We start from the raw sequence: 14,096 nt of genomic DNA, 5'->3' as shown, positions 1-14,096 counted from the left end.
AATAAAAAAAATCGATTTTGCCTATTATTGAATCGATTCGAGAATCGCGCGATGTAGTATCGCGATATATCGCCGAATTGATTTTTTTTAACACCCCTACTTTACAAGGTCCACGATGTTCCATTGAAGGAAGGTCAGTTGGTGCTGCTGCGAAACGTTAGTGTAAAAGGGCGTCATAAGATCCATGATTGGTGGTGCCTAGTTGTGTTCAAGGTCCTCAAGGCCCCAAAGGAGGGCGGCTCAGTGTATACTGTTGCTCCTGTGTCCGACCAGACTAAGGTCAAACATGTCCACCGCACACTGTTAAAGGCTGTGGTTGAGGTTGATTCTCCAAATGACACTACTGTACTTCCTGTGTCATCTCCTGATCAGTTAGATTCGGAGGAGGAACTGCAAATTGATGGTGATTTGTTTGTGCTGTGACCTGAGGTTCCTCATACATCTGTAGTGACTCAGACTGCTCCTGAGCTGTTGCTGCCGCCGCCGCCACCATCAGGTAATCCAGCTCCAACGGTGTCAATACTTCCTGGGGCCTCTGTTGCAGTGAGGACTAATCGGCCTCCTACACATGCGACTGGATGGCCAGCAGTTCACCGGACAACAAGGCTGACAGCTGGTCAGCATTCTAATGTTCACCATCTTCCAAGATCCATTGGAGACTTGCAGCGTGAAACTGCATGTTCATCTGGCTCAGTGTCAAATGTAATTTCTGCATTCTTTAGACCATGGAACTAGTGATGGTTGGTTGCTACATCGTCGGGGCGACGATTTACGTGGGGGGGAGTGGGTCAGCAGCTGCTTGTTTATGAGCTAACTTGTAAGCAAACTTAGCTTGTAGCAAATGTGTGTGACGTCATGCATGCTGAGATCACGTCTCTGATCAACTGCTGAAAGGAGGGTGATTCTGTTCTCTTTCATCTAAAAACTGCTTCAAACATCAAAGCCTATGTAGGGATGGAAGAATGTTGATTTGTTGTGATTGTATTGTATTGGTGTTAATGTTTTATGTTATGTTTGTTTTTTTGTATTTCTGTAAAGCGCTTTGTGAGAGTTCAGGCTGTTTGAAAGCGCTATATAAATAAACTTAAAGTTATCTGTTTGTTTCATTATATTGTGTTAAATTCTTTTCCCCCTGTATATTGTTTAGCGGAGACTGATGACAGTGAGCCACGAAACCAGCTCCAAGACACTGCTGCTTTGTTTGTGTGATTTCTTAGTTCAAACAAGGTTCAGACAATTTGTGGAGTATACTGCCACGCACCAAACAGTGGGATTGGAGTCCCCTGGCCATACTCCGCATCGTCCACACCTATCGTCTGTGATCTTAACTTGATTTTATTGGGACTGTCTCATGACTTTTGTTTTATTTTTTTAATTAAATTATTCTATTTATTGAAATTGTGTTCTTCTGTTTGCAGGACTCTGGGCTCGTGTGGTGGTTCTGGTGTGGGGTCCCTCGATTGCTGTGCAGTGTGGTTTGAGGTCCCCCCCGTTTGTGTGTTTCGGGGTGTGGAGTGTCTTTGTTTTTAAGGGGTTCCCCCCCATCAGTGCCCCACTACCATTTTACTTTGAGCTCAAGTCCTGTCATTTTAATTAGTGAGTTTTATTATTAAACTGTGGATTTTAACTTCTTGTCTAGAATAAAATGATTTTGTACATCCATTTGAACCACTCCTCGCGCCTCCTGTGTCAATCAGACTTAAGTGCTTCCTCTGCCACACCAGTTTCAAACTGCCGAGGTAGAGGACGACATCGGCAGAGAGGTTACGCTCAAGCCTTCCTGCTCGAATCTGATTCGAGGAAATGAAGCGGAGGCAGTGGTCCGACAACTGCTTTGGACATGCCGAAAATCACGTGACCACTGCAAACGAGGCCTCGAACGTCACAAACGTGTCAGCGACTTCACGCTGTTTCACGGGAAAGATGAACTCGGTGTTTGACAAACCTACCTGCAGTAATTAAAGTAAAGTAATTAAAGCCCCAATTACTTGATACAAAAATTAGGAAAGGTAATGATCACTCGGCTCAAATATTTTCTCCATTCGAGTATTGTGGAAATACGTATCCCATATAATAAAAACAATACTGTATCCCTGTTCACTTACACATTATATTCTGTTGAGTAAATTTGACTCTATATTTACAGTGCAACGAAATAGAAAATTTCAGAGTAATATTTGCACTTGGAAGAGCGTAAAATAAATAATTTTAAAAAATAATATTAATAGTCAAAATTCAAACTCACGACCTTCATTTTGAGAGACAGCTGCTCTACATGATCGGCCACGGAGCTCCTGACGTCAGTGATGTGTATTAGCATATCGCTGGGCAGACGGAATTTTCCTACAAACTAGTCTTAAAGCTCCTCTCAACCCATGAGAGATAGGCTTTATCATTTCTTTGTTTTTTCCAATTCTTTATTTTATTCTCTTCCAAGTGTAAATAAATAATAGCCTACACTAAAAATAGGCTACTGTTGCAAAAACCAAAGACAAAAACAATACACAGACTTGAAAGTTCAACTTTACTTGTGGAAATAACACTTTAAAAGGACACAATCCCACAGTTAAAAATGATTGTCATCGACTGAAACTTAATTGAATTAATGAAATGCTGAGGCTCATACATGATCGCAAGTAATGAAGCTTTGGAAACCGTGATTCTAAAAATTCCATGAGCGCAGGTTTGACCAGCAGATGGAGCTCTTGGAGTGTGTCAAATGCCTCGAAGCAGTGCTTCCAAGCAGTGCGCAGCCAGGTGAAATTGTCTCGAAAGTGGTTCATTGTTTCGGAAAGCCTTGGTTTATCCATCCCTAGACATCGGCAGGCTCCAGAACACAGAATGGTAAATCTTACTCTTTATTTTAAAATGGAAATTATGGACTAACAATGCTGTTTATATTTTTTGTATGGGCGAAATAGCACACGGTTTGTAGCCAAAATGTATATTGGTTTAGTCCAGTACACTCAGATTATTATGCTTTACTTGTTATAGTAAAAAGCTAATTTATACTGGTAGAAGCAAAATAGAACTTATTATCCATGCTGCTTACTCGCTGTCGTAAGAAGTGAAGCCACCACTGCCCCTTTTACATTGCCACATGCCAACCTCTGTGAGACTCAATTCACAATGGAAAAAGGATACAACATGCATTTTGGAAATTAAATTGACCTCATACCAGTCAGATGCATGACACTTTTTTTCTCCTGAAGTGCTTGAAATAGATCATCCAAGTATTTCTCAAATAATGAACAAATTATTTGTAAATGGCTAAAAAAAACAAAAACAAAAACAAAAAAAAAAGTTGCTGGTGCTTTGCAGGTCTTCCTGTGGTAACTGTGTAGCAATGGCAACAGTGAAGGACAGCGTTTGCTGTCAGAGTCCGGAGCGCAGCAGAACCAGTGCATCACCCATCACTGGACGTTCAAAGCTGTGTGCCTCAGTGTGGAGGTCTTGCAGAGCACTTACCGATTCCTTCTTGTGTAGTGTCAGTAAAAAGGAGAACATTTCTATCAAATGACTACAAAGGATACCACGAAATATGATGTAAATAAATACAATTATACAAAAGAAATACATGTTTTTTTTTTTTCATCCAAAGTATAAATGAACAAATAGAGAACAATCAGCTATGCATATAAATTTACAATTTTATTTTACAAATGTACAAATTGCGTCTTGCGAGTCATCATTCAAACTATTCAGTGATTCTTCTCCAGTGTTGCCACAGTTACCTTGAAAAAGTAACTTAGTTACTTTACTGATTACTTGGTTTTAAAAGTAACTAAATTGCGTTACTGATTACTTGATTTTAAAAGTAACTAAGTTAGATTAAGTTACTTTTTTAGTTACTTTCAGCAGCTGCCGATAACACCATCTCAACATAAAAATAATGCAGTAGAAACGGAGTTCCAAATACTTTATTGAAAGTGCATTTTTAACATGAAAATAAAGGTGTTTTTTTTTAATGAAAAACAAAATAGGCAGTCTCTCTTGACTTCTTGTAACGTAAATACATTTTATAAAACAAAAAATAAAAATCTATCCAGGTTGAAAATGAAAATCCCCTAAATTCCTCTGTTTGTTTGTTTGTTCCGCTATTCCAGTGTGTACACATGTATCAGTTTAAATATTTATTAGTAGTTATTGACAGTTATAATTGTTTTTTGGTTTGTTTGTTTTTTCTCTTCAAAATAAGGATCAGGAAAATAAAAGGTTGATCATTTAATGTTAAATATAAATATTTAACCTTTAGACAGACACCAACACAATTAAACAGAATATTTGCACATTGTGAAGTATTTCAGAAACATAAATTTAAGACATGAAATAAACCTACCGTCCAGCCAAAAGAAATATGAAGCCACCTTATGGAACAATAAATCTATCAAACACATTTTAACCACTTAATATATGCAAAAATATTTCCAAAAGTTCATTTCCCTTTTTAATCAACAATTTTTGTATTTAACAATTTTTTTTTCTTTTGTCATCACTTTCATTTTTGGTTAATGTATGACATCTTTTTTTTGTTTTTTTAATCTGAGACGATGATGACCACAGAATCACTACTGTTTATATTTTGTTTTTTGGGCTGTCGTAATCGCGGGCACGTCTCAGTTCTCCTATCTGCTGCTCATGCTAGTTGTAGACATTGACAGGGAGCCACAAACTGAGAAATGAGATACTTGCAGTGTGCTTTTAGCTTAGCTGGTGTGTTGGCTGTGGGACATACCTGTGTCGTTTGAATCCATGCATTGGATCGTCACGGGAGTTGTTCTTTTTGGCTCGCGCGCAGTACCAACGCCGGCCCGGGACATACAAGTGCACCGAGAGGACTCGATAGCCATGGGAAATACCGAGATGTACGGCACCGGCTTCTGCTAACTGTCTCCATTTGTATGTTGTCACTCGTTGCGCGCACGCGCGCCGTGTCGCGAGCACGGAAACACGGAAGTAGCTTGAATGGTGATGCTACTGAAATGTAAACAAAACAAGTAGAGCACGGCGCAGAACTCTTGCTATTGTTATGAAAACCATAAAGCCTCACTCGCAACCGATACGGTCGTTTAGCTCCCCTTGGCGAACGATGGTTCGGTCGAATCGTTTTTTTGTTCCACCCCTACTGAAAACGTAACTTGTCTGACGTCACTCCCCCTGGCGAGAGGGCGGAGACGACCTCATCCCATAATGCTTCACGGACCAGTTGAGGATGGAAATAAATTGTTTTTTTTACCACTTTTATGGTCCATAATGCACACTTTTTTTGTTGTGTTGTGTGCCTGTTGGTTAATAAAACTAGTAGTAAAAGTATCATCACTTTTGTTTTGAATGTGCAAACCATTCATGACCAGACCATGGCTGAATTCAGTGTGGTGATCAATGACTTCTGCCTCATCTTCGTAGTTAGCAGTAGTTGTTTGTGACTGTTACAACAGTGAGATAGTTTGCCTTCTTCATGAAAATGTGGAGTAACGCATTGATTCTCTGGACAGTAACTTTAATCAGACTACTTTGTAGAATAAAGTAACGCGTTAGACTATTAGTTACTTTAGAAAGCCACCTTTTTGAGTAACGCGTTACTAAGTAACGCGTTACCGGCAACACTGTTCTTCTCCCACAAAATAAAAAATTGAAAGGCAGTAGCTCAGTGCGCTTCCTACAAGTCTGAAATTGTCATGTCTCAAACTCAGTGGTCTGCGTTCTGCACTTCCTGGTCCAGCGCCAGCTCTTCAAGGAGTGTGTCCTCATCCAGATTGGCCTCCTGACAGATGGTCTCCACAATCTTCTTAAGATCCTCCACATATTCTGTAATAATATACCCATTGAATTATTTAATCGTGTTGTACGTACAGTAAAACCTCCGCTGACGAACGCTTAAGCTCACGAACTTTTCGCCTCAAGAACATTAAATTCGCGAGCATATAGTCTCTGCTGACGAACTAGTTTTCGGCGGACGAACCAAACCACGCGGTCCAACAGCCACGGTGGCGGCCACGAGAAGCTGACGCACGCTCACGGCGTCCCAGTTCGTCACCCCCTTACTTTGAGTGCGGACGCGGTTTGTGTTTGATAGACATTTTGGACCATATTGAGTGTACTATTGCTATTATGGGACAGAAAAAGACCCCACCACAGGCTAGTATTAAGCCTAATGCTGCATTCTCACCAAACGCGAGGGACGGTGATTCGGCGTCGCGTTTGCATTGTAGTCAATGGAGTTCGCGCCATTAAAAAAAGCGAAAGTGCTCTCACGTACCTCAAAAAAGGGGAAAATAGTGCCACGGCTGTTTAGTCCCAGGAAAGAAGTGAAGGTGCTCACTTTTTGTTGACTCGCTAAAGTGCTCCACTTCCTTGTTCACCAAGGGACACGCCTCCTCCGCTCCGGTGAGCACGAAAGCGCGAATGAGCGGCAACCGTTCCATAAACACTCTACGCGGTGAAACGCTCGCGAATGAAGTAAGTCTACCATTGCTACCATCCTTAAGAACTACCATCACAAAGGTAAATAAAACGACTTTATTATACAGTACAGTTTATTTCTTTAATTACAATACAATAGCACATTTATTATACATAAAATAAGGTATATTTTTGTGTAGTTTTAAGGCTTATTTAGTAGAAAATTATGTTTTATAGGGACCTGGGAACGGATTATTCTCATTTTAATGGTTTCTTATGGGAAATAAATGTTCGGAAGAAGAACTTTTCGCCTTACACACACTTTCTGGGAGCCAATTATGTTCGTGAGCTGAGGTATCACTGTATATGCAAAATAATTAGAATTAACTTTCCTTTCTATTCCTACTTTTTCCCACTATGTTGTGATTAGATTGTTGAATTCTAATTGTGGATGTAGATATTTCAAATAAAAAATACATACGAAATGTTGGCTGCCCCAGGACTTTTCGCACAATACAGGACTGTCTCAGAAAATTAGAATATTATGGCGCTTTTTTTTTTAACTTGGTCTGAGGAAATATTTTAATATTTTGAGATAGGATATTTGAGTTTTCTTAAGCTGTAAGCCATAATCAGCAATATTCAAATAATAAAAGTCTTGCAATATTTCAGTTGATTTGTAATGAATCCACAATGTATGACATTTTTGCTTATTTAATTGCATGACAGAAAATAATGTAATTTATCACAATATTCTAATTTTCTGAGATGGTCCTATAAATGCTCCTTTCCTGTACTGTACTTGGGATAGCACACAGCGTATTTAGCGTCCCCATCCTTTGTAACATCCTGGATCTGGTGTGCATTTTCGGCATGCAGGGTCTGGGTTTCCACGGTCACCAAAAGAGCTCTGCCTGGACCAAACTGTCTGCACTCCTGAAAATATGATTCCATAAACATATCTACCATGCAAAGTATGTTGTTTGAGATGATCAAAACCAATTATTACAATAACTATCCTCACACCCGTCGCCATGGGCGGGCCATAGGGGTCCGTGCCCACCCACCAAGAGGCTTGTGCCCGCCTAGGCGCCACTTAAGGTACAAAAGAAAAAAGAAAAAAAAGTGTTGATAAATGTTGATATAAAACTTAAAACTAGGGGAAAAAAAACAATGAATTAAGTTTGATTGGTGAGAAGAGCCTGTCACAAGTCCTCAACTCCACCGCCATCCATCTTAGCTCACCAGCGTAGACTGCCAGCACACGCCATCTTGTCGAGGCAAAAAAAAAAAAAAAAGAGCGACGTACGTGACGTTGTCACGTAGGCTACGTGCATTGTTTCAATGTTGGACTTGGCGCTCAACAGACGCGCACTGCGCACACAATTAATTCAGAACTTATCAAAGTTAGAATATGGATATCCGTAATGGTTGAGAAAAGAAAACAAAACGGTGTCCGACTCTTCCTCCACCTCATCTCCAAAATCGGACATGAAAGCAACGCCAGATGCTGCCGTTGGAGAATTCAAGCCTGAGGCATTCGCTAATTGCCCCACGGAGCCGCCTAGCAAGCCCTGCTGCACTGAGCACCCAGCAGAGCCATTATCCAGCAGCACGTCATCTTCAAGTCCAATCCCTACTGGCGCAGGATTTGGGCAGCAACTGCGAGGTGGATCTGTGGATGTGAGTGACCTTGGCACGGACAAACCCAAACAGGTTATGCTAACGAAGTTTCCTGTCAAATGTTTTGGTTAAAAAAAACTATCATTTTCCACCAGCTGGTATTATAAAAGGGAATGGCTGGAGTACTCTGTAGAAAAGGACGCAGCATTCTGTTATGCTTGCAGAAAATTTAAATCTACATCATCGGACGTGAAGTTTTCCATTAAGGGTTTTAATGACTGGAAGCATGCCATCGAAACAGGCAAAGGTTTAAATAAGCATGCCACTTCAAAGGAACATTTAGCCTGTGAAGCATTGTGGAGAGATTCAGAAAAACGTAGAGAGACAGGAAAATAGATTTCAACTCTCTTAAATTCAGAGCAACTGGCTCGCAATAGATATTACATGTCAGCCATAATTGATATGGTGGAGTTTTTAGTTGTGAATCAACTACCGTTACATAGAGATAATGCTGGTTTTGCTAATTTACTTGAGGATAATGCTTTCATGGGGCTTTTCTTGTCTCTTTTTGAGTACACATTGCACAAAGACCCAGAACTGGCAAGGATTACAAAAGCTTCCAGTGTTGGATCAACAGGCGACGTGATTCATGTGTAAGTACAAGATTGGCTGGGTCAATGTTGACGGTTTTCTTCACAATATGTTCTATGCAGCACCACTAGTCTAAACACAACAGTCTGACGTATTGCTATTTGTGGAGTAAGAGTTAATCTGCAAAATCCACCCATCTGAGGGGGTGGCCATTTTGCCACTTCCTGTCCACTGGCAATGACTTCACAGTTCGCCTGTTTTCTGAAGCTGAGCCACGAGCAGGTGCCAAGATGGCCGTCCTGTGCGATGGAGTAAAAACTGGACCTTGCTGCATAACTTGTATCACACAAATGCAATTTTCATTCAATTCATTCAATTTGCATTCTGTCCGTGGCGGGTGAACATTTTTGTTAATGACTGACAGGAAAAGTTGAGAAATTGAACTAAGCATTGTCGGACATTTTGGTTTTTGTCAATGACGGAACTCCCATTTTTGTTAACTCGCTTCAAATAACGGAAACATTGACAGACTCGTTTTGCTGAGCAATGATGGATTGACAATACAACTTGGCTTGAAATGATGGAAACTGTTGACAATTTGGTGAATAACGGATGTGACTTGTTTAGACTAGTGGGGCACATATACAACATACTGATTTTATTTTTGACTTCCCTCACCTTTTTAATTCCCCCATTTACAATTTGTCTCTACAGATCTGACACTCTCACCGGCTTTATTTGTAAAATTCGTGACCAGCCCCACAATGGCCGTTGTGCAGATTATCAAGTTCATTTCTTGTGCCCGCTTGAATTCTGTGAATCTGAAGGTAATCTTGCGCATAATGTACAACAGTATTTCAGACTATGATAGGCAGTTGTTGTTGTTTTTTTTTTAATGTAAATGCCTGTCAAACAATTTTAGAGGAAGGAAAATGTGTCATGTTGGGTTTTACTCAAATTGGATTATGCTGGTTACATTTTCCTTTGTTTCTCCTACAAACTGCCCCCACCTAATTGGTTCACTTAGTTTTGATTCCAAGAAGATGATTTTTAGCCACCAATTCTCCCTCCACCCAGTAAGTACAATGATTCAGTTACAACTGCTGAAAGCCATAAGACAAAGAAGTAGGCTTTACAAAACAAATGCATGCCCCCATTGAAACATAATTTTGTTTTTTTGATTCAGTTTTGTCCTCTGTGTTACTTTTAGTGTGCAGGACTCCATGGTTGGATCGCGACGACCCGAGTGGCACCGGAGACTTTGAGACACTGAAGGATCTCTACGTTGAAAAACCAAATGAAATCTGCAGACTTCCACTTGGCATTGAGGTCCAAACTGTCGCTGGAAATACTGTGGCATCGACGGGGGATGTCATTGCTTTGTAAGTACGAGATCCAGTGCAAATACACATTTGATATATAGTAACACTGCGGCAAATGTCAAAAAGTGATTTATGACCCCCAATAAAACAATGATTTATTGCCCCCCCAATAAAACTTTATTGCCCCCCCCCCCCCCATAAAACTTTATTGCCCCCCCCCCCCCAATAAAACCATTCATATCCTAACCCTTTGAAGTAAGCCCCGCCCCCTTCCGCTTTCTTAGCCAATCAGAACCCGTTATTTTGAATTAAGCCCCTACCCACTTGCCACCTTCTTAACCAATCAGAGGCCGGAAGCCAGCTTCTGTCAAAAATGATTGATGATATTCTGCACCCCCCTCCCCACCCCCCTCATCGTCTTAACCAATCGGAGATCGGAAACCGCCCCTCTCATCGTCTTAACCAATCAGAGATCGGAAGCCAGCTCCTGTCAAAAATGATTGATGATTTTCTGTTTCCCACAACATCAAACACATGTTTTCCGGTCCCCCCACTCTTCAACAAACAAATGATTCCTTTGAACCCTACAAACAGTAGCTTTTGCTGTTTTCCGGTCCCCCCCACCCTTCAACAAACAAATGATTCCGGTCACCCCCCACCAATTCTCTACGTACTTCCTTTGAACCCCCAAACAGTAGCTTTGTTGTCTGAGAGGAAACTCTACCAGCTGATAATATTATTTCGACATCCTCGTGTTAATAAACTTTTTTTCATCTTACAGGAAGGATCCTACCACCAGCTTTTGAAGTAGCAATGGGGGAAGCGCCCCCCCCCCTGTAATTCGAATTACTGATAAAGCTACCTACTTTGAAGTAGAACGGGTACCAACCGTAGGAACCCCCGACCCCCCTTATCACCATGTTGGGCGGCAGGAAGCCCCCACCACCGCCCCCCTCTATCGGGTGTGTGCGTGCGTGAATGTAAATTAGTACGAGGCTCACTTATTCGAGTTAAAGTGTTGTGAATATTAAAAAAATGTTATCCATTTGTTTTATGTTTTTTAAATAAATAAAAGAGACTTACCGATGTTTCGGAATATGAAGTCGCGTCTCCTTCGAGGGTTTTTTTTCATCCTTTAAAAATAAAATAAAAAAAATAAAGTTTCTGTTTCTAACCAATTCTATCCGATGGAGAGGGGGAAATATAGACGAAAAAACAGATTATTCGTGCGTAAAGGGCGGTTATTTAACCCATTTCAGAACCGCGTCCTTTTTCTTAGACTAAAAACTTGTGTATCTGTGTGACTATGTAAAAGCCAATGGGGGGTGGCGGGGAGGTGTGACGCCGCGGTAAACGGCGCCATCTAAAGGGCAAAGGATGTTACAGCGTATGATTAAGAGAGGGAGTATTAAAGTTAGTCTACAAAAGTAAATTAGGGTATTAAAATGTTGATAATGAATGTAAAACCTAAAAATTTGATTCAAAGGTATTCAATTTGTAAATTATACATTTTGGATGACGGAACAATGTATGGCATTAGAGTAGCCTTTAAATATTAAGTAGGGTTAATTTTAAATTTTTGGCGACAGCAGATCGAAACTAGCATCATACTAAACCCCCCAGCAGCCATCTTTTTAATGTTACTGAACACTATCCTATATTAAACCAAACTTAACTCATTTACGTTTCGGTTACAAATGATACGTTTTATTTTTATATGGTATCTATTATAAGACGATGGATGCTAGAATTTGTACATTTTATATATACGTGATGTTTATAGGTATGCTTAGACGTGTATGTTTTTATTATTTTATGTTTATGATGTGTATAAGAGTACGCTGTTTTGGGAGGGATGGGAAAATTTGTTTACCTTTTTTTGTGTGTTTAAAAAAGATAATAATTGTACTAGTTTTTTTTTTTTAAATACTGATTTTGGGAGAGAATATATAATCACAAACTCAGGCAGTTCCTGCCTGTGGACATTATTGGTCAGACGTCTGCTTCTTTTTAAAACTAAGAGAATTGAAAGTATGAAACTTTGAGTTTCTTGATGCGTTATTAGATTTATACTCTACTTAACCCTTAATCTTTAATCTTAAAGCCGATCTTTGCAACAATTTAACCAAAATCATCTTCTTATTAGTAGATTAACACCATAGTCTCTTACAAAGGGTATTCCTGTAAGCCTTTGGCTAATAGTTTTCTATAAAAGGATCCACGGTCTGAATTTATGACACCATAGATCAGGGGTGTCAAACATAAGGCCCGGGGGCCGGATCAGGCCCGCAATGGGGTTTAATCCGGCCCGCGAGATGGTTTTGTAAAGTTAAAAAAAAAAAAAAAAAAAAGACTGTCGGCCCAATTAATCAGCCGGCCACAATCAAAGCTTATAAATTCATAATTACACAAGTAAGGCTCAGTTGAGCAATGCATCTTGTACATGGAATTGCTCTGAATGTCGTTATTTTAAACACAATTTAAAGTTAGTTTGTTTAAAAAATAAAAACATGAATCAAACACAAACATGCTGAATAAGACACATCCAACTACACATATGACAAGGATTAACGTCCTTATAACTTCATTAACGGCACCCGGCACACAATCAGTGAACAATATACAGGTTTATGCAAAAAAAATTTTAGGACAATATTTGTACAGATGCGCCCCACAATTTAGGGCTGGCCCACAAATAGCGAAAATCTGCATGTAATTGACGGCAATGTTTTACAAATTATTTTACAATTTTACCGATCCGGCCCAATTGCGAATATATTTTCCTACATGTGGCCCCTGAGCTAATATGAGTTTGACACCCCTGCCATAGATGTATTTGTGCATGAAGAAGGGTGTGTACACTTTTATTTTAATTTTAATTAGAGTGAGGCGTGAAATTAATCGGTTGATGTTTTGTGCATTGTATTTGATAGCAATGTAATAAAGAAATCTCGGTAGGATGAACACAATAAAGTTGGTATAATTTTGTCTACAAAAGTAAACTAGGGTATTAAAATGTTGATATTGAATGTAAAACCTAAAAATTTGATTCAAAGGTATTCAATTTGTAAATTATACATTTTGAATGACGGAACAATGTATGACATTAGAGTAGCGAAAATTTGTTTACTTTTTTTTTTTTTTTTTGTGTGTGTTTAAAAAAGATAATAATTGTACTAGTTTAAAAAATACTGATTTCTGGAGAGAATATGTAATCACAAACTCAGGCAGGAACTGCATGTGGACATTAATGGTCAGACGTCTGACAGCGTGTGTGCATGTTTTTTTTTTGGTTTTTTTTTCCTGTGTTTTTTCACATTAGTAAAACAGACTGTTATATCTGATGCTTTAGTCTGAAGTATACTTTGTATTACGATACATGCGATTCTATACCTTCTATTTAAAACTAAGAGAATTAAAAGTATGAAACTTTGAGTTTCTTGATACGTTAATAGATTTATACTCTACTTAACCCTTAATCTTTAATCTTAAAGCCGATCTTTGCAACAATTTAACCAAAATCAGCTTCTTATCAGTAGATTAACACCTTAGTCTCTTACAAAGGGTATTCCTGTAAGCCCTTGGCTAATAGTTTTTTTTTTAGAAAGGATCCACGGCTTGAATTTATGACACCATAGATGCAATATGTATATGAGGGAGGATGTGTACACTTTTATTTTAGGGCTGTAGCAATTCAAATTGGAATTTTCCACATTTACCAGATTTAAAGACACACTTAGATGTTATCCTAAATGTGATTCACTGTGCAAAATAATAATACTAATGACACTAAATCACGGCAAGGCGTTGCTCACGTTCTAGTTGTAAACCTGCTTTGGGGATATACATTTTCTACAAATGTACCACTGAGAATATTTACGAGCTTGTAAATAAAATACTAAAGGGGTACCAACATGAAAAATTAAATTTTTGGAGGTTTTAGCTATGTTAAAATGCTCTTACCTCGCCAAATACATGACCGAATTGGAGTTTTCCTCCATTTCCCCCCTCTCTGAGAAATTCTGTTCTACAAAACACCAGCCCCACCCATCCTGAGAAAAAAAGCTGTAGGCGGCCTTTGACACCATAAGGTTACCCTCTCTCACGTTTTTGGTGTACGTCTAGCTATGTATTTTATGTTTTCGAGCTGTTGTATAT

The 14,096-nt window shown here is 39.3% G+C and overlaps 1 protein-coding gene and 1 long non-coding RNA gene across 2 annotated transcripts in view; both read left to right on the top strand.

Moving 5' to 3' along the window:
• The window catches only part of LOC144033721 (aldehyde dehydrogenase, dimeric NADP-preferring-like), a 134,787-nt gene extending 132,521 nt beyond the window's left edge, over positions 1-2,266 (top strand). Inside the window, exon 11 of the mRNA XM_077542028.1 lies at positions 1,419-2,266. Within this exon, the coding sequence (XP_077398154.1) occupies positions 1,419-1,597 (179 nt within the window). The 3' untranslated portion in view covers positions 1,598-2,266. The remainder of the gene's footprint in view (positions 1-1,418) is intronic.
• Positions 2,267-4,591: 2,325 nt separating this feature from the next.
• Positions 4,592-9,983, top strand: LOC144033317 (uncharacterized). Its single transcript, XR_013287931.1, has 3 exons — positions 4,592-8,678; positions 9,331-9,443; positions 9,827-9,983. It is a non-coding gene; the product is annotated as an uncharacterized LOC144033317 (long non-coding RNA).
• The last annotated feature ends 4,113 nt before the right edge of the window (positions 9,984-14,096 follow it).

Source organism: Festucalex cinctus, chromosome 13 (assembly GCF_051991245.1).
Source record: "Festucalex cinctus isolate MCC-2025b chromosome 13, RoL_Fcin_1.0, whole genome shotgun sequence".
In the NCBI taxonomy this organism is placed as follows: Eukaryota; Metazoa; Chordata; class Actinopteri; order Syngnathiformes; family Syngnathidae; genus Festucalex; species Festucalex cinctus.
The sequence above is the reverse complement of the archived record's forward strand: the minus strand, read 5'-3'. Positions and strand labels throughout refer to the sequence as shown.